General features: G+C 33.7%; 1 protein-coding gene across 7 annotated transcripts in view; it reads left to right on the forward strand.

Annotated features, from left to right (window-relative positions):
- The window catches only part of LOC145268357 (oxysterol-binding protein 1-like), a 273,488-nt gene that overhangs the window by 107,359 nt on the left and 144,274 nt on the right, over positions 1–21,855 (forward strand). For 3 of the 7 annotated variants that reach the window (XM_080123883.1, XM_080123882.1, XM_080123884.1), the window contains one exon: positions 9,222–9,278. The exons of the other annotated variants lie outside the window; for them this stretch is intronic. In XM_080123883.1, coding sequence (XP_079980009.1) covers positions 9,222–9,278 — 57 coding nt within the window. The remainder of the gene's footprint in view (positions 1–9,221; positions 9,279–21,855) is intronic. 7 annotated transcript variants of the gene reach the window in all.

Here is a 21,855-nt window from a genome sequence, read left to right on the forward strand (position 1 = left end):
CTACTTGGGGATTTCAATGCCAGAGTGGGACGAGACCATCAGCACTGGAGAGGAACGCTTGGGAGAGAAGGAGTTGGGAACATTAACTCAAATGGTACACTCCTACTGACAAAGTGCTCAGAACATAACCTGATTATCACGAACACACTTTTCCGACAAAAAAACGCATTCAAAACATCAAGGATGCACCCTCGAAGTAAAATCAGGCACCTCATTGACTATGTCATTGTCCGTGTCAAAGACCGCTGTGATGTGCTGAACACCAGGGCAATGACCAGTACAGACAATTGTTGGACGACCACCATCTTATTCGCTCCATGTCTATCCATTTAATGCGGAAGCAAAGGATGCAAAAAAGACAGAGCCGACCAAAGCTCAACATCGAGCAGCTGGGCGATATCACCTACCAACAACACCTCCAGGCGGCTCTTAGCGCGGACCTGCCCAAGCAGTATCTGCATGACGCTGAAGAGCACTGGGACAAGCTGTCTTCTGCCATCATGGACTCCAGTATAAGCATCCTAGGGCAGAAAAAGCGGAAACATCAGGATTGGTACGATGAAAACGATACCGAAATCCAACAGCTTATAGACACCAAGAGGCAAACTTTTATCACCTGGCAGAATAACATCAATTGCAAGGTTAAAAGAGCTGCCCATGCCAAGGCTAAAGCGGCTGTCCAATCGACAGTCAGGAAGCTGAAGAACCTCTGGTGGATGAAGAAGGCTCAGGAGATCCAGCAGTTTGCTGACTCTGGGGACACCAGAAGATTCTTTGAAGCCACAAAAGTGGTATACGGCCCCAGCTACCGTTCTCTGACCCCCCTTCGGTCTAAGGATGGGCTCACGCTGCTGAAAGGAAAGGGAGAAATAACAAATAGATGGAAAGAGCATTACGAGGATCTTCTGAACAGGGACACCACTCCAGAGATGGAGGCCCTTGAAAAACTCCCCCAGCAGCCCATAATTGAGAGCATTGGAGAACCACCCAGTCTGGAAGAGGTGTGGGATGCAATTAGGAAGATGAAAAACAATAAGGCGGCTGGTTCTGACGGCATCCCAGCAGAAATCCTGAAGAAAGGCGGGCCTGATCTTCTCAGACACCTCCATGCCCTGCTGCTCAAAATATGGGAACAAGAGAAAATCCCTGCACAACTTAGAGATGTCCTAGTTGTCTCCATCTTTAAGAAGGGAGACGAGGCAAACTGTGGGAACTACCGGGGCATTTCTCTCCTCTCTACCACAGGGAAAGCCCTAGCTCGGGTTTTGGCCAACAGGCTTATACCCCTTGCAGAAACCGTCCTTCCCGAGTCCCAAAGTGGTTTTCGACCAAATAGAGGCACGATGGACATGATCTTCACTGCTCGTCAACTCCAAGAAAAGTGCAGGGAGCAAAATTTACCATTATACATGGCTTTTATAGACCTTACTAAAGCCTTTGACTCCTCAAAGAGGACCTACAGTGTACACTGGTTGCCTTCACGAGGGCGTACAAACAGCTAGGACTAACAATTAATATAAAAAAACCCAAATCCTCCATCAATCACCAACAAACAGTACTCCAGTCTCACCCCCAAACATCTCCATTGACAACGCTAGACTGGAAAAATACCATGGCAGCATCCTATCATCAAAAGCCAACATAGATGATGAAATACAACACCGTCTCAGCTGTGCTAGTGGGGCTTTCTCAAGGCTAAGGAAGAGAGTATTTGAGAACCGTGACCTTCTGGCAAAGACCAAAATCATGGTATATAAAGCTGTCTTGCTGCCCACTCTTCTCTATGGATCGGAGACCTGGACCACATACAGGAGGCACGTAAAAACCCTGGAGACGTACCACCAAAGATGCCTCCGAAAAATCCTCAGAATTAGTTGGAAGGACCGACGCACCAACACCAGCGTCCTGAGTGAGGCTGACATTCCCACTATCACCGCTACTGTTGCTCAACGCCAGCTCAGGTGGACTGGTCATGTTGTCCGAATGCCGAATCTCCGCCTCCCAAAACAGATTTTCTACTCTCAGCTTGTTGAGGGAAAGCGTGCCCAGGGTGGCCAAAAGATGAGGTATAAGGACAACATCAAAGCAAATCTAAAGCGGTTTCACATGGACCTTGAGACATGGGAGGACGTGGCTGGGAGCAGGTTGGCATGGAGGAGCGCTGTCCACGAGGGTGCTGCGCTTTATAGTAGTGACCTAAATCAAGCTGCTGAGGATAAACGCAAGCACAGAAAGGACAGATTATTAACCAGACACACCCAACCCCACCCCACCACCACTACCTTTACCTTTATCTGCCCAAATTGCACAAGACAAATTGGGTCTAGGATTGGGCTCTATGCTCACCTGAGGACCCACAGAAGCCACAACGGAGGACAGTCTTACTCGGACACGAGTGACCGCCGATGATGATGATCATGGCTCTACAATTTGGTGAACTGTGATCACCGATGCTGTTAAAAACAGTAGGACCGCTGATGCTTTTTTTTCATTACCTATATATATATATATATATATATATATATATATAATCAAAATTATAAAAGTAAAATAATGAAAAATTAAGACTAGACAGAATATATATATATATATATATATATATATTGATGCAAGTATGATACATGTCATATTTGTAGTTCGCTTTAATCTGCAAAATTTATTGTATAATTTGAAAAACTTTCCTCTGAGAAGAATTGCATTTTTCAAAACTCCATGGAATAAGATTTTTCTTGTTTATTTGTACTCCTTGTCAGATAATTAAAATTTTGTATTACCTTACAAGTTTTTTTTTTTTTTTTAGTCGCGTGCAAGCTGATGTCGGTCGGTCTGTCCGTAACACTTTTGTGCTTGGCCTTTTTGGTTAAGATCAAAGGTCTGTTGTTAATAGATGCTGTTCTTAGCTTTTTAAGCTTTTTTTGGCCTTTTTGCCAAGATCAAAGTGTATCTGTCCGGCAGATACTGCAAACAAAGACCATATGTGGGGGCAACTCCACATATAAGACCTTGGTCAATGTAGGGGCAACCCTCCATACCAATTGTCACTCCTACATTCACACATTCATTCATTACACGAGAGCACACAACTAATGGCTATCGGCCGTGTTTTTTTGAAAATTTGAATTTTATTATATATGTTTTTAGTCTGTTTGTGTTTGATGATGCTTAAGTTTTGAAATAGCATTTTCATTTTTAGATACACCTTGAATAAATGCATCTGTGCAAGAGTCTCTGTCCATCTTTTGTGTTGTCCTGTTTAATGTTGTAACAGCATTTTTAATGAAAAAAATTTTTTTTTAATTTAAAAAACGTTGTCAAACTACATATCCCTGACTAATCCAACAAGTAGCCAAATCCCCTCCTTTCACTGTTGAAGTATCTAGATGCTGGAAAGCTTTCTACTTTCATAGCTTATTTCCTCGGACTGTTGGACTTTGGAATTCCCTCCCTGTTTCCTGCTTCCCTGACTGTACTGACATGCAGAAGTTTAAATTTAATGTGAACAGGCATCTTGCTGCTCAACTCCCTACATTAGCGCCCCTCTTAGAATATAAGGGGCTGCTAATTGGGATTATGTCTGAGTTTTGGGGTGAAAAAAAAAAAGGTATTAAGTAAAAAAAAAAAATTGTCTAATAATTTGTTGTTCAGAATATGCCAATCTGCGTCATTTATAAATATAGAATTTCCTTCTGCAGTAAACAAACAGCTAGTAACTTGAATTCTTTACACTGATTATAAGCATATATATATATATATATATATATATATATATATATATATATATATATATATACACACACGCTTTTCCTCAATATTTTTTGCTATGTTCTACAAACTTGTATCTCATTACATGTTTTTGTGCTACTTGACATGTCTGTTGCATATGACACCCTATCAGTCAATGGGCTGCCTACATTCATCAGGTGTTGAAAAAAAAACTCACAATAAGTATATCCATGCATCGACCCACACTCTGCACAGTGGGGGGAGGGAGTTGGCATGAAACACTATTTAATATGGTGTAGTTAGCAGTAATTCACCGTTAGAAAGCACTACAATTTTAAAATTTAAAATATGACTGTTAAAAGTCCAAAGTACAGATATTTTTTTTTTTTTTTTTAATAAACTTGTTTATTAATTTAAAATTTTAATTTTCGATTTGTACTGGTTTTATCAGGAAAATTCAGACAATACAGGTTGTTTCAGAAGTCTTGGACAATTTTCAAGACTTTATATTTACTGAACTAAATGAAAGCGACATGATTTTAAAGCTAAATTTATCAAGTTCAACTTTAATATTAATGATTTTGTATATATATATATATATATATATATATATATATATATATTATAATCGGCATGCTTTTTATATCGTCAATAGATTTTGAGATTATTAATGTCCAGATGTGTTCAAGACTTGTGGAACATCCTGTATTTTCTTTCTTTTTCTTTTTTACCATGTTCCTATTGTTTTAGCATAGTTTTCAGTTGTTGACTAAGATTGAGGTTTAAGTGTCCGAGCCTGTATGGGAAGCAATATAGCATGCACATATGTGTCGGCAGTAATTACTGGAATTTTCCATCCAGATTTGTTTGAATGTGACGGCCATACTTTGCCCAATGAGTTGCATTGTATGTTGTCAAAACTCTGGAGAAATGTTCGGTTACATGCACAAGGATGCAAAATGTGGTAGAACCTGAGTGGGTGTTGGAGAGTATATGTCTGACAGTGGTTCTGTTCATTCCTAGGAGGTCCATAATCCCAGGCTTTATCAGCTTTCTGAAAGGGTTTTAATTTATTGCTAATCACCTGAGGCATCTTTGCCAAGGAATGTCAAAGGGGTTGCTCAGAAATTTTTTTTGTAGACGGAATGCACTTCTGATGAATGACCTTATATATAATCTCCTGCATTTGTATCTGATTTCTATATAATTTTGTTTGTCTATACTTCGTGATAACTCTTGGATGTGCCCCAGGGGCTCTTTTAGGGCTAATAAAAGACACTCCATTTTTGGGACTATTTTACCATATTTGTCCAAAATTTTCTGTGTATGTCTATTTATCAGTTTTGCATGGTGCTGAACTCAAATTCAAATATCTTAAGGCCTTGGGGACTTTTGGAGCTAAATGGAGGTGGGGAGAACTTAGTCATTTCTTTTTTTGCATGGTGCATAACTCAGATTGACATATGTTAAGGCCTAAAATTGCACCGTTTGTTCATTTTCACCAGGATTTGATATCCCCTGACGACTTTTGGAGCTAAATGGAAGGGGTGTGTGTGTGCTGAACTTTGTCACTTTTTATGCCTCGTTCACTATGCACTCACGGGGGACTATGCATGCTTCACTTGTTCAAATTCGAATCCTCATCTCTCACACGAGAGAACGTGTGTGAGTATAAAAAATATACTAATAGCAAGTTAGCTACATAAAGATTTGTTTAATTCCTGAATATATCTAATATATATATATATATATATATATATATATATCTAATATATATATATATATGGTAAGTGTTAGAAGGCTATACAAATGCAAGGAGTGGAATGTTGTTGAGGAAGGAAGACAAAAACAATTATATATATTAGTGGCCTGGCAAGGTCATAGGGGAGACAATAAAAAAAAACCCTAAGCAAAATTCATCCCAAAGCAGCAAAACTGAAGCTGGCCTGCCAGGACACTATATATAAAAATATAGGCAAATTTGGGCATATTATATATATTTTATTGGTTTGTAAATTTTAGTTCTTTTTTACCAATTGTCATAAAAGTTTAACCATAGAATGTTATTATAATTTTCAAAAAGCCTGCAAATTTTCATGTAGTTTTGTTCCATAGAACCAAAGATATGAGCATTTCAATATTCAATTTGGCTACCAGTATAGATATACCACCTTTTTTAGCAATTTTATAAGTTCCAAATCTCTATTGATCAGAATTTACCAGGTGAAGGCTCGTTGGAAAGCTAATGACCTGACTTGTGTAGTGGGTTATGACATTTGCTTTTAAGGTCATACATTAAGGGGATCATGAAGAGCTTAATTTTGGCACTTTTTAAAAAAAATACATTAAACCAAATAGCGGAATTGTGCACTCAGCTTCCTTCCACTTTCTCTACCACCTTTTCTCTACCTCTGCTGTTATCATCTACTCTTAGAACTAAAGACAATTTGCCAACCACCCTGCCCTCGCCAGGAAAAAAAATCGTTAAACAAATAATATAATCATATGTCCACAAAAAACAAACATCACATCTGGAGGGGGAAAAAAAACTTTTTTTTTTTTTTTTTTTTTTTTTTTTTTAAATGGCCTCCTAAAAATAATACATCTAAAACAAGATTTCTCATTGTTTCTCTTGTAAAAAAACAAAAAAAAAACATTACCCCCACTCACACACACACACACACACACACACACACACACACACTCACACACACACACACACACACACACACACAAAAAAAAAAAAAAAAGATTGTTTCGTTTTCCTGTTAAAATAAAAGTTTAACATTGCTTTTTTTGTGAAGGGGGTGGGATCTTTGAGTTTTCTTTCTGTAAGCGTTTCTACATCAGCATATTAAGGTTCTTTCGCTCATCTGTCCAGAAATCTCACGAAAGTGTATTTCTCGCGGTACTAAAAAAGTACCGATATATTTATTTATTTATTTTTTTTTTTGTCAATAATAAGGCTTACTTGAAAAGTCAACTTCTACACAGCAATGTACTATACGTATATATACACACACACACACACACATCAGTAAAAATACTGGAATCGTCCCATTCCTAATATATATATATATATATATATATATATATATGGATTGGATGATTCCAGTATTTTTACCAATTCCGTATTAAATTCCCGATTCCGATTCTTTCTAAATATTTAACTATAAAGTTATTTTTTTCACGATTACCGTAAAAACACGTTAAATATGCAGATATTTTCTCATAAAAAAATACACTTGTGAGGGACGATCTATCGATTTTAGTTTTACTAATAGTTTAAAATCAAAAGATATTTACTATTTTAGTATTACTATCAGCGGTAGAATATTTTTCTTTAAAGAAAATCAAATAAAAAAGGCAATTTAAAGAATTGTTATTGACATTGGAAAGCAGGCACAAATTTTTCCGATTCCAATACCCCAAAAAGTTCTGATTTTTTTTTTTTTTTTTTTTTTTTTTTTTCCAATTAATCGGCCAAACACTAATATATTTAAAAAAAATAAAACAAGCAAAATCAAATTATTTAAACAATAAAAGGTTTAATAGAACAATATATGTACTTTATATTTTCTGAACGAAGGCTGTTTCAGGAAATATTTCTAAAACTAAAGTGAAACTGATCACGTGGTATCAGTTCGCAAAACTTTGACAGTCGGCTTTTTTGAATCCAAAAACAAAAACATTAGAACTACATATTATGCTGACTGACGGTTCTGCTTAAGGTCTTTCGAAAACTACAAAAGAAAACAATAATTTTGCTATCTGTTAAATAAATGCGGTAAGTAAATTTAATTTTTTTTTTTCTTTTAGAAATTTACATTCCATTAAAATATTCTGCGAATGAAGCAATTAAACATTTCCTGTGGAACTTCTTTGTACAACAAAAACAAAAAAAATGTGAAAAATTTATTAAAAAAGGAAAACAGTTGAACTTTTTTGAAAAAATCCTTTGAACCCTAACTTTGCAAACTAACTAATCACTCAAAGCCGTTTAACTAAAGGACTGTAGGGGCTTGGTCGACATTCACCGATGCCTGGTATCACAGTCATGATGTAAGCATAGGTAAATGTTTCCCAATAACCCCTAACAAAAAATAAACATAAAAAGGTTGTCAGAAACAGCATTAAGGTCGAGGCGATTTCGAAAGTTCAATAAATGACTTATTTAACAATAGAAATAAACAATTACCAAAAATTTACTTTTTTATATAGAAATAAAGAGGTAAATTAAGACATTGAATAAGAATAAACATTGAAGGACGATAAGTATATAATTATATAATAAAAAATAAATATAGAAATAAAGCAATTTATTTAGATTTAAAAAATAACATTATTATTATTAAAATATTTTTTAAAAAGTCAAATAAATAAATAGGAATAATTTGAGACGATTGAATATAAAAGGCTAATAATTTAATCAAAGATTTAGTTATTTTTAAATTTCATTTAGAAATAAGAATATTCTAGAAAGTGGAATAAAAAATTAGTTAGCGATTGAAGCTGCAAAAAAAAAAAATCTTAACTTTTAGAGTTATCGAAGATAAAGAGAAAATAAAACAAAAAAATGAATATCAAAAGATAAAACATGTTATTCCCCTTAAAGTTTGATGGTTTTGTATTTTTGTTGAATTAATCATGACTTACTTTTTCTTTTATATTTTTAAATATATAAAATAACTCCTGAAATTGATTGTTATTAATTTCATGGTGCATGTTTAATTCATGGTTAAAATATTTGTTTTGACTTTTATCTTCAATGAAAAAAATCAAATCGTTTTCGAAATTCCCTTAATTGTATTTCCACTTTTTCGCTGAACCAAATTTTTTCGCTACACAAAAACTTTTGATTATATAATGGTATATTTCAAAACAATTCCATCGGAATCGTACTTGGTACCGGAATCATTAATCAACATTTTACTGGAATCGGAAAAAATTTAGGAATCATCCCAACACTTATATATAGCTCATTCACAATATTACACCAAAACACCTATGTATATAAACTCACTAATAAACAAGAGAATTTCTAAAGAATCGTGTGCAGATAGATGCAAGTATACATGAATGGCAAATATTATGCTGAACACAAAATGATTTTCTGCACAAATATGTACCTTTCAAAAAAAAAAAATAAATGAATAAAATTTAAGAAAGCCAACACATATTTTATCTATTCTTCATGTACTGTGTGTTCCAGACTTGCAATGTCATTTGGATATTTATATATGTTATATGTACAGTTAATTAAAATTTCTGTTTTAAGTTTCTCTCCATCGCTAAACCTAGTAATTTCTAACTTCTCATCAAGACATAAATAACATTATGTATTTAGAAATTTACATGTTCCAGCTTTCTTAATTATTTTCTACTTTACTATGGTGTTTTATTATTTTCGGCTAATTTGATGATACCTTATTATTTGAAGAAAACTTATAAGGTTGTAAAATATTTTTTAAAAGCATTTGAAAATTTATTTTCTGTAGGGTATACTTTGATGGATATACTTACAAGATCTACCACAGACAATGAAAGTCAGCTTTGTAAGGAACAATATTCAACACGTTTACATTTTTATCATTGTTTATGTTATTTATATTATTCATTTCGATACTAGTACTTTGGTTATTTTTGTTCCTAATATTTTATTTCGTTTTGTTTTATATTTTTTCCTTTTTATATTTTTCAAAATTCACCAAAGAGAAACTGGGTCACATCTTTAAAAACATTTCACAAGTTTAATTGAAATTTAGAATTTTTTTTATATTTTTGTTAAATGATTATTTTTTTTTTTTTTTTTTTTTTTTTTTTTACAACTTTTTTCTTTTTTTTTTTAAATAATTGTTTTGAAATTGACACTCAAGAAAAATCCAAAATCAATCCTCATCCCCAAAATTCACAAATGTAATGCGAAATCAATCAACGAATAGGCATTATATTTTGACATTAATGTGACAAAAGGGTCAATGTACTCTAAAATAGACATTGTAGCAAGAAGTATACTCCTACCACAACTGGAGGTCCTGGATATGACCTTAAACTATATCCAGTGGTGAGGCCCCAGCTTGCGGCCATTGGGAGTGTGGAGCCACCCTTTAATTGCCATTGCTCCCAGGTCCACTCTGACTCGGAGTGGTAGTACCTGTTAGGGTCCAAACTATGGGTTAAATAGAAACCAACTTGAAAACAACAAATATATTCTATCAAAAATATTTTCTTCAAAATCTTTGGATTCGGCATTAAATAACCCAAAAATGGTTGATATGCCATAAAACAAAAACAACCAACCAACAACCACAGCTGGAAAGTACTTTCCATTTTGTTTTTGTGTGTGTCTTGCATTGTGCTGAATTTACAGCTTCTTCCAACCAATGACTTTCTATTTTTGGAACACATTACTACAGGACGTCTTCTCTACTGACTACGATAATCATCCTCAAGTTTCCAAAAATAGTTGTTATAAAGTGTTCATACATTTTTGAAGCTATATCATTTTCTTTTATTCTTATATTGTACAGATATTTTGACTTTCAGGAAAAATCTAGCAGATAAATTTTCCATTAGGCGGACGCGAGAACTGTCTAATGGGAGATTAATCTGTTAGATTTCTTCCATAAAGCAGAAAAAAAAACAACATAACTTCATTTTCAGGTTTTTCTTTTGTTGTTTTTGTTTTTTTTATTTTGTTTTGTGTTGGGTTTTTTTTTTCTTTTTTTTTTTTGGAAAAGAATGAATGAAACATAAAAAAAAAAAAACAAGGAAAGGTAGAGAAAAAAGAGTAGAGGGAGGAAGAACAAGAAAGAGTAAAGAAAAAAAGGGGACTGGAAAGGATAGTTATTAAACTGCAGAAAGTATTGATATGAAATCTATTATAACAGTCATATTCTTGTCTGTTTGTTCAGGATTTAATTAATGTATAAAAGGTTTCGTTTCACAAATTTTCATACTGAAAACACTTATAATTAGGACTGTGACAGCAGCATATTCTTTTCATTGTTTTGACTCTTGAGTGTGTATCCGTTCATATCTTATGTTTTTATATAGACTGATGTGGTTCTCGGTTGATTGTGTCTTACTGTGTCGGATATATACTTGAGTCAAAAGAATGAAAAGAATATTCTGTTATCACAGCCCTACTTATAATACACTTTTATTCCAGCATAATTTCTATAGATACTCTTTATTCAAAAGAAATCTACATTCAATGGGTAAGCTCATTTGCATATTACACTAACTAAAATTTATTTTAGTGATTAGTTCAATGTTTTGATATAGAGGAATTGTTTTAATTGTTCTATTTAGAAATGTTATTCAAAGTTGACTTAATATATACATATAGCTGGCAACACTTGTTTAAAACCGGAAGTAAGCTTATTTATTTAAGTTATGAGTTATTTCCCATTAAAGCTATGAAGGTTATTTCGCGTTTGATTTTCATAGACCAAGATGGATGTGTTTTCTGCTCCCATAAATCCAACATGTGGTCAATTTTCATAACAAGGTAGGATATTTGGTGTATCTTAAACGGTAGGTGACTAATCCTTATGTCCAGTACACTGCGACCGGGCAGCGACAGATATATACAGCTAGTTTAAATATAATGCTACTAAGCTTTGGGTATATATATGCTACTAAGACTTGAAAATATATATATATATATATATATATATATATATATATATATTAGTGTTGGGATGATTAATTGGAATCGGAAAAATTGAAAGATTTGAGGGTATCGGAAAAAATTGATGCCTATTTTCCGATGCCAAAACGATTTTTTTAATTGTCTTTTTTTATTTAATTTTGTTTAAAGTAAAAATCTTCCATTGCTCGTAATAATGATAAAATAATAAATATTTATTGATTTTAAAATACCAGTAAAGCTAAAATCGATAGATCATCCTCCACAAGAATATTTTTACGTTTAGGAAAATATCTGCATATTTAACATGTGTTTTTACAAAAATCGGGAGAAAGAACAATCTTATACTTAAATAATTAGAGATTTATAAATAATTGGAATCGGAATCGGTAATTGTATTGGAATCATCCCATCACTAATATGCTACTAAGCCTTAAGTGTATATCTATATGCTTATTAATCCGTATTTAATTTTATGAAACTCAGTCACTCCCCAAATTGACTGCAAACCAACTAATCTCAAAATACATCTGGTCCTTTTATTTGCGTTATGTGCCACACCTTGATTACAACCCCATCTGAGCTCTCCTTTCTGTGCGTTGGTGAACAACTGTACTATTGTCTCTCCACCAGTCACATTTCCTATACGTTTGTTTTTTTTATGAACTTATTTCCTCGTCTTTTTTTATACTGCTTTTTCTATTTCTCCCCCATGTCCTAACACTTGGGGAGGGGGGCGAAGTCGATAGTATCACAGTTCAAATTCCAATTGGGCAAAAGTATTTTTGTCAAAACTATTGTTAGCATCTTTTCAGTAATTCCTCTTGCCATAATTAACAGTCATTGAAAGAATCTTGCAGTTGGTAGTATCACATAAAACTACATTTGGTAGTGAGGTTTCACTTCTGCGCTTATATATTTTTTTTTAAAGAAAACGCTCCAGACAAGACATGAAGCAACCTTATGTAAAGAAGTAAAAAAAAAAAAAAAAAAGAAAATAATAAAATACTACTTCAAGGTCAAAACTTAACCAATAATAAGTGTGAGATGAATAGATTTCAATCCAGAAGCAACAGTTCTTTCCTCTTTGTCAGAAACATTGCTTATGGAATGTGAGGATTAAAGGATAAAAATATAGGAAATGAGTTACAAGGCTGTCAAAAGTGAATCCGAGATCTTTCTATTCTCCTAATGTTGCTCAAGGTCTGTTTAATGCAGATTTGTTCAATTCATTTTGTATCTGAATAAGTTGAATGATGATAATCATCATCTTCGTCCTCTTCACCAACTTATTTCCCTTAGTCAAAGGGTTTGATGTTTCTGGCAGTTTGCAATCCAAGTCTGCAAGCTAAGATTGATTCCATTGTTGAAGATCATTTATTAATGGTTTGCATCCAAGTTTTCTTGGGTCGTCCGACTTGACTGCATTTGTTTTTAAATCTAAGAATCTTTCCTCTCATTGTAGCCAAACTAATAATGTCAGGAGCTCATCAAGCTCAGCTGTGTTTATCTTTGTCAATAACAAGGTGTGATACAATTAACATCCCCATCCCCAAAGTGTTAGCAAATAAAAAAAAGAAAGAAAAGAGGAAATGAGTTTATCAGCAGAACAAAGTTAGAGGAAGTTGTTCACCAATGTATACAACAGGTAACTGAAATAGGATTGTTAATCAAGGTGTGACAGTAAACAGAAACAAAGGACTACACAATGGAAGCCAATATACTTAGTTTATGTGAAGTTTTAGAATTGACAATGAGTTTTATGAAAGTGAAGGACAGTTTATGGATCATCTTGGGTTTGCAATGGTTCAGGACAGTTTTGAGTTGAGGACAGTTTCCAGTTGTGTACATTTAAATGCAAGTTGTGGCATCGTGCATATAGAAATAAGCTGACATCATCTGATGAGCACAGTTTCAGCAGATGACTATGTAGCTGTGGACCTTAACGTGTAGCTGGTCGATGATGTCACACATACACCCAGAGTGCAAGTGATATTTGCAGAATTTGTCAGAGTTTGTGATTGTTTTTCTTTTCTTTTTTTATGCATGTTTTGTTTTATTTTTTATATTTGTGAACTTGTGCATGTTCTCCTTGACAACCACCAATGTGTGAGACAACGATACGGTCAGAGTAGAAGGTAAAAGAGAAGACCACAAACAGTGTTGGTGTTTGTCGTTGAGTGAGTGAGCACATGTGGTCTGACACGCCAGGTATGATCTGACCCAATATTGCATCTGATCTTTGCTGTTTTGAGATCATATTTTCTCTTGGTTGACAACAAACACAGACTCTGAGGTTTCCATGATCTTCTTTCACCTCTTTTGGGAGTGTCGTCAGCTCTCACATTGGTGGCTGTCGAGTGAGGCATGCATGGGTTCACAAGCATAAAAAATAAAATAAAACATGAATGACACAAATTCTGACACAAAACTGTCCTCAACCGCCACATGGTCCTGGATATGACCTTAAACTATATCCAGTGGTGAGGCTCCAGCTTGCGGCTTTGGGGAGTGTGGAGCCACCCTTTAATTACCATTGCTCTCAGGTCCACTCTGACCCGGAGTGGTAGTACCTGTTAGGGTTCCAACTATGGGTTAAATAGAAACCGACTTGAAAATAACAAATATATTCTATTAAAAATTTTTTTTCTTCAAAATCTTTGGATTCGGCATTAAATAACCCGAAAAGGGTTGATATGCCGTAAAACAAAAACAACCAACCAACCAATCAACCGCCACAAACCCAAGATTGTCCGTAAGCTATCCATAAATGTTTTACACAGTTGTAAAACTTATTGCTACTCCCAAAACTAACTCTATATTGACCAATCTTTTGTTCCTGTTACTTCCACACCATGATAAACAATCCAATTTTTGCTTTCTTTCATGCACCTTGGTGAAGAACTTCTTATACCTTTGTCCTGCTGATAAACTTATTTCCTCATTTCCCTCCCCCCCCATTTCTTTTTTATTTCTTAACAATTGGAGAGGGGGGGGGCATCGATAGTATCACAAGGTGTCATTAGGCTGAAGATTATTTTATAAAAATTTGCATGTTAAGAAAGAAAAACCTAAAAGAGTATATTTCACAATTTGATTAGAATTATAAGAAAAATATGTTTTTGGGTGTCACCCTTGATCTTTAGAGTTGAGAGCAACTCAGTCTTTTGTGGTATTTGAAAGTATCGAATACACAAGTGTAGAATTATGAGATTTGTGTTTCATTCAAAGACATACACAACTTGTGATTTAAGAACGCCTAACCTAGGAAAAGGGGAATGATGCGAGGTTATTTTTATTCTGAGTAGATATTCTCTAAGTCTATAATATGGTAAAAGTCCAGAATAAAAAGATCAGACATACGACCCATGATATTTCAACCTATGTTGATATCCTGTATAAATCTCATAAGTAGCTTTATTCCTAAGTACGATGATTTGTTTTTGTGATGGGTAAAAATCATCTGGAGAAGGTAACACTTTACATTTGTTTTTATTAATGTCTGCATTTATTTTCATCTTCTGCAAAGAATATCTGATTTCGCAATAACATTCCAGCATAAATGTGGACTTTTCAACAAATCACAGGAGCAGTTCATCAGAAGTTAAAACTAAAAATATTAATCAAGCTAGTACCATAAATGCCCCTGAATTTTGAAAAAGGATCTTGCACCAGCCATTTATGGCAGTTGTTTGTGTGTTTGTATGTCCTAAAGCTAAAAGTTCAAAGTTGCCAACCAGAGACCCACAAAGTTTGCATTTTCTGGGCCAGCATTGCTCCAGGTGTATAATATCTAAAATTTAGAAAAACGGGCTCATTATTTAGGAGTTAAATGAGCATTTAATGTTACCAAGATGTACACCTTTGAATGTAATCACGTAAAGGGAAGTAACTCTAATATTTCTTCAGTTATATTTTTTTTACTTGCATTTCAGCCCGGTGTTGCCCGGGTGTTTGGAGGTGTATGTTGAGCAAAAACGGTAAATTTTTTTAAACTTTGACCCCTATTATGACCCCTTAACATTTATTGTTTTGGGCTCAAATCAAGTTATTAAGTTAGATCCATGTCCAAGGAACCTATATCTAAAATTTCAAATGTTTAGACCTAAAATTGTCGGAGGAGTTTAGTAGAGTTCTCAAAGGTCAAATCGTTGAACTTTGACCCCTTAACAGCCAAATTTCTGGCTGAAAACCGATCAAAGATTTTCACAAATCTCAGTACCCTGTATATCAAATTTCGAGTCTGTAGACTTAAAATTGACAGTTATTGCGTAGGGAAATGTACATACATACACACACACGTTCACTTTTTATAGATATAATAGATAGATTAAACAAAAATATATACATATACATAAATATATAGAAACAATTTTGTGTTTACTGTAAACTTTTCACGCAAATCTTATGCAAGTATAAATCATGTAGAATATCTGCATGAATATAATTACACGTAATAGTTAACTAAAGATGATCATCCCATAAGAAAACCGAAAAAACTAATAGGGAATTAATTAAAATGAATGTTTAAAAGAATATGCAAATTAGGTAGGTCTTTTGCTAGTGAATGCAATTCCACAACCCATATATAAGAAAATTGTATTTTCTTTTTAAATAAATAGAAAAGAGGCTTTTTAATATGAATATCTATACACACAAAAAAAATGAATTTATAGGAGTATAGTTGTGCATACGTCCAGAGAGAGGAATGGGTTGGGTGAAAAAGAAAGGAGGAGGTGGAAAAAGAAAACTGAAGAGGTGAAAAGAGTGATAGAAGTTATGCTACATTTTGTCCTGGGCAGTAGGGTAGATTGATTTAGAAATGTAGAAACTAAAAAAAAAATGTGAATGATAGAAAGTTTATTTGTTTATCATGATTAAAAAATTTTGTTTCTTTTAAAAACTTAATCTTCAGTTTACTTAAACCTCTGATAGAAAATTCAAATTAAGGAACTTGTTTTAATATAATTATCTACTGAAATTACAAAACAACCCAGTTTAAACAAAAAAAAAAAAAAATAGCGCTGTTACATGTACACAAACGTCAAAACTAAAGCTTAAAATGGCCCATAACACTGATTGCGAAGTAATGTTGGAAATTGTTTTATTTAAACCAATGCTAAAAATAATGCTTGATACATGTGCAGTTTTTGAAGTCGTATAGAAAGAGACAATTTTACTGACCCTCCCTTCATTTAAAACTTTATTTCTATACAAAATAATTGATTGACTGTTTTTTCTAATTCTCACATATTATACACCCGACAGATCGCTCTTGTAGATGGTATCGGTTTTAACCCGGTTCGATGGGGCTGACGAAAATTTTTAGTAGACATATAAACATACATACAGACGGGTGAGATTTATATTATAGAAGATTATTTTTGGTTTCCCAATTTATCAGAGAGGGACCCATGTTTTCAGTGGCATCCGTGCATCTGGACGATTGTCAGATAATAATCCATTAGTTTTTTACTGAAATTTTACCACAAATTGTATTTCATTAAATAGATGAACACAGTAAAAAAAAAACTTCTTTTTTGCGAAAATTCCCGTTGCGTCCCCAGGGGGAAAATAGGTAAAAAATGGCCCAAAAAATGACGTTTTGCTCCATAACTTTTGATCCATCCATTAGATTTTTTGGAAACTTGGCCAAAATGTGGAGCCATTGTTCTTAACATAAATCCAGTATGAGTGACCCTGACAAAATTCTGATTTGTGTCCCCGGGGGCTTTCAGTGCTAAAAACGCCCCTTTTGTGGCTCTTTTCTTTTCTTTTTTTCCATAGTTCTCAACAAAAACTTGATATGTATGTCTATATAGTCGTTTTCCATGGTGTTGAATCCAAATATATATGTCTTGAGGCATGAAACAGCACCATTTGTCCATTTTCACTGGTATTCAGCATTCTCAGGAGCTCAAAAGGGGTCAGAAATGCCCCCAAAATTGCAAAAAATAACACTTTTTACCCCATAAAATAACTTTTTCCCCATCCATTAGATTTTTCTGAAACTTGGCGAAAATGTTAAGGCAATGTTAGCCCTTCACACTTCTCACATTCATCATTTCTTCACTATTTTTTGTGTGGTATGATCTCACATGCAGCACCAGAGGGGGACCACACATGCGTGGCTTGTCTATTTTGCAGTTTATCCTAACAAGGAGTGTGCTTATTTATTTAAATAAACTATATAATAACTAATATACTAAGTATTCAAAAATTTATAATTGCTCCTCCCTATGAAATTTCTGAAGTGAATTTTAATTTGTGTTATAACTGTAAAAGATGGTAAAAGAATGGAATGCTTCAGTTATCAATGAAAAAAAGTTTTAATTCAGTTTGAAAAAAAGTTTTCATATAAAATACGACACATTGTTTACTACTAGAGAGTTCTCTGTTTGCAAAGTACAAAATATAGCTATTTGAAGCCCCTCAAAAATGGCCTCATTTGACAGCATAAAACTTTATCAATTATATGCCTATGCCTTGTTTCTGACTAGCAGGCTTCAGATGTTAATTTTAAGGACGGTTCAACACTTTGTGAATGTACAGGCAAATCTGGTAACTCTTTTTTTCTGCCACTCATCAATAATTCCTGAAGTTTATCATCAGATAATCCTTCCAGTAAATGCTGGTTCCAAAACTCTTTGGGAAAGGTCTATCAAATGTGCCCAATGTGAAACTTTAAAATTTATTCTTGAAAAATTTTTTTAAACACTTTACTGGTTCCCTACTCCTGAAAAAGTCAATTTATTTAATAGACTTGAACAAGTGAACACAACTTTTATTTTTCTTATAATGAAATTAAAATATTAATTTAAAATGAACTTACGTATCGATGGATACAATGTGATCAGTTATATATGAATAAATGCACTTCTTTCACTTTCAGTTCATCTGATTTTAACATTGAGAAAAAAATATTCTCTAGCAAAAGAGCAAAAAGATTAAATTGAACATTTTTAAACGCAATTGCACACTTACTTTCTGGTACAACTCTCTCTCTCTCTCTCTCTCTCTCTCTCTCTCTCTCTCTCTCTCTCTCTCTCTCTCTCTCTCTCCGGCTTTTTTTAGTTCACCCCCCCTCTCTGGTTATTTTTTTTTGTTCACCCCCCCCCCTGGTTATTTTTTTTTGTTCACCCCCCCCCCTCTCTGGTTATATTTTTTTGTTCACCCCCTCTCTCTCTGGTTATATTTTTTTTGTTCACCCCCTCTCTCTGGTTATTTATTTTTTTTTTTTTTTACCCCTCTCTCTGGTTATTTTTTTTTTTTTTTTTTTTTTTTGTTCACCCTCTCTTTCTGGTTATTTTTTTTTTTTTTTTTTGTTCACCCCCTCTCTCTGGTTATTTTTTTTTTTTTTTGTTCACCCCCTCTCTCTGGTTATTTTTTTTTTTTTTTGTTCACCCCCTCTCTCTGGTTATTTTTTTTTTTTTTTCTTCACCCCCTCTCTCTGGTTATTTTTTTTTTTTTTTTGTTCACCCCCTCTCTCTGGTTATTTTTTTTTTTTTTTGTTCACCCCCTCTCTCTGGTTATTTTTTTTGTTCACCTCCTCCCCTTGACTTTTTGATTCACTCTTTCTCTCACTAATGGTCTCATTTTTCTTGTGTTTAATAACTTACATAAATACTTGAGCATAAAAAAAAAATTGGCCAAAGATTGTTAGAAATCTTTTTTTAAAATGTTACAAACAATAACATTGTTGTCAGTGTGAATATACTTAGAAGAACAAAACCATACTGGTAATGTAACACGCATGCAGACATGTGCACAGGCGCACCACATGTGTACATGTGAGAGAAAAAGACGGCAACTTGCTTGACTGTTGTACAACTAGTATTTCTTGTCTCACATTGGGATATTAACAAGTCTCACATTCTCGTTTTTTCTGTGTTTTTTTTTTTTTGTTTTGATTTTGTTTTTTTTTGCCCTATCCTGAAAAAAGAAAAAAAATATGCTTGCCCCCTGAAAAACATTCTTGCAGTTTTGTTATGTTAAGAATTTCAACAAGTGAGTACATGTCTACAGCAAATGAAAGAAGTCATAATCTTTAAAGTTACATCACATTGCCCCAGTTTCTTTCCATAGCTTGGCACTTTGTTTCAGACTTGGATCAAAGTGTAGTATCTATTTTGTTCTGAGGAAGAGAGAGAGAGGGATCGAGAGAGAGATCGAGAGAGAGAGAGATCGATCCTTGACTGAGAAAATTTTTATTTTTGTCTTCTCCAGAGTGCCCTATTTTGAGAAGTTGGATATCTCCCACATAAACAAAAATCACCCTGAATCTTACTTTTTCCTAGTAAAGAAATAGAGGCCATACTCACAATATCATAAAGGGTAACATTCATTACTTTCAGAGTCAGTCAAGCATTTGAGTTATTGATTCCACAATTATTAGTAGTAGAGAGAAATGTTAAATTTACAAAGTGGTTCGAAGATTTTATTTATTCATTTTTTTTTTTTTTTTTCATTTTTTTTTTTTTTTTTTTTTTTTGCACATGTATGGAAGCGGTACCCCCTCCCCCGTATTTTCTATTTTCATCTTTTTTACATTTTTTTAAGCAGATTATTATCAAACGGTCACTAATCTACCAACTTATAAAAAAATGCCCCTCTCCCAATTCGATATTTAACATTTTTTTAAAGGGGTGCTCCATTTCTAATACAGTGTTATATTAAATCGATTCTCCCCCACATTTTGGAAACATTGACTTACTTCGGTCAAAGTTCACAAATTTAGCCTCTTTGTTCTGTTTCTTCTTTTGTTTTTTAGCAGTTTGGCCTTGTTATAAAGGCTGAATTCAACAAATTTGCCCCAAAAAGTTGCTGCTTATGGGGGATTGATTTACTAGAACGTTGTATTAGAAATGGAGCACCCCTTTAAAATGTTAAATATTGAATGGGGGGGGTGAAGTATTTTTTTATAATCTGGTAGATTACTGTTTGATAATAATTTTCTGAAAAAAAAAAAAAAAAATGGGGTACTGCTTCCAGACATGCACCAATAAATTTCATTTTGTTTTAGCTGGAGAAGCAGGAATAGAATTCCAAAAGATAGTGGTCCAAGTAAAGAAGCTATTAGAGTATAATTTTTTTTTTTTCTTTTGGGAACCTCTAAGGTGAAGTGATGGGATTTTGCTGCAAGTTTGGTTAATCGGGGTATTTACATTAAGGAGTGACAAATTCATTAAGTTCATTGAAGCACATTTCATGGAAGTACTTATGAGTTGGAGCTTGCAGGACAGTGTTGGGCCTATTAGGTTACAAAAACTTTATTGTACCTTGCCCAAGATAAAGAAACTAGAGATTAGTGCACCAACCCAGATGTGGCAACAATACTTTATGCGAATGGATGGTGACTTTATAGATATTGGATACTGTTGAATGAGAAGTTTCCTAACCTAATAGAGGGAGTCCATCTTGTTTGCAGTAGAATGGCAGTGTATTCTAATGTTGCCTGTTATTGTTAGGCTGAGGAATTTAAACTTTTGATCCTCAGGGGAAGGAGGGAGTTCTATCAACCACGACAATCTATAATTAGAAAGGTTTCTTATAATTGTTCAAATAAAGTTTTGTCTTATTAGCAATTTAATGTGAACATCCATTTTTGGTCTTATTCTAGGATGGACTTGAGGTCATTTTTTTAAGGATTCAGATAGTGGATATGTGTGTATGTTGATTATCCCTCATGTTGAGAATATAGTGCAATGTTGTCAGAAAATATACCAGATTGCATTTATAGTTACTTTATAACGGTTTTGTTTGTTTGTTTGTTTGTTTGTTTGTTTTATTTATTTTTTTTTTTTATCAGAGTAGCATTGTATATAGGTTCGGATTTATCTCTGTAGAAATGTTTTTTTCATTGGGAAAGTTGCATAGGCCTTTACTTTTTATTTATTTTAAGTAGAGGTTTTCTGAAGTTTCTGAAGCTCTACTATATGTTCGAGAACTATTGAGTTTTTTTTTTATGCTAAGGAGCCCCACCCCACCCCGAAAGACCACCCGAGGATAAGTGTTAAAGATATTCTCAATTAAAATGTAGAAAAATATTAGTTTCTGCATTTTTGAGATGAGGATTGATTATTCGAATTATTTGGATTCTTCAGACTATTGTTCTCATCCTGAGTATTATTCTCACAATGTTTCAGCTTATGTAACTTCCGACCTTCTTAATATGTATCTTGTTGAACTCGGGATTCTTTCTGTTGAACTCAGCAAGCTGCACAGAATTTTTAATGCTACTCTTTATTTAATCCAAGGAGTTAGTATGCTCTCATTCTGTCAGCCTAAGTAATAAGCAATTGTTTTTGAGTATCGTATGCACTGAATCGTCAATTGCTATGCTATTGTCTCACTCTTATCCTCAAATGGCCTTCAGGCCTTGATAACTAGTGAATAACTTGTAAAAAAAAAAATAAACATTGTGAATTATACTTGAGGATCAATTACCAATAACACTAGTCACAGCCAATAGCAAAAGC

This window comes from Euprymna scolopes, chromosome 43 (assembly GCF_053919585.1).
Source record: "Euprymna scolopes isolate OS-2025 chromosome 43, ASM5391958v1, whole genome shotgun sequence".
NCBI lineage: Eukaryota > Metazoa > Mollusca > Cephalopoda > Sepiida > Sepiolidae > Euprymna > Euprymna scolopes.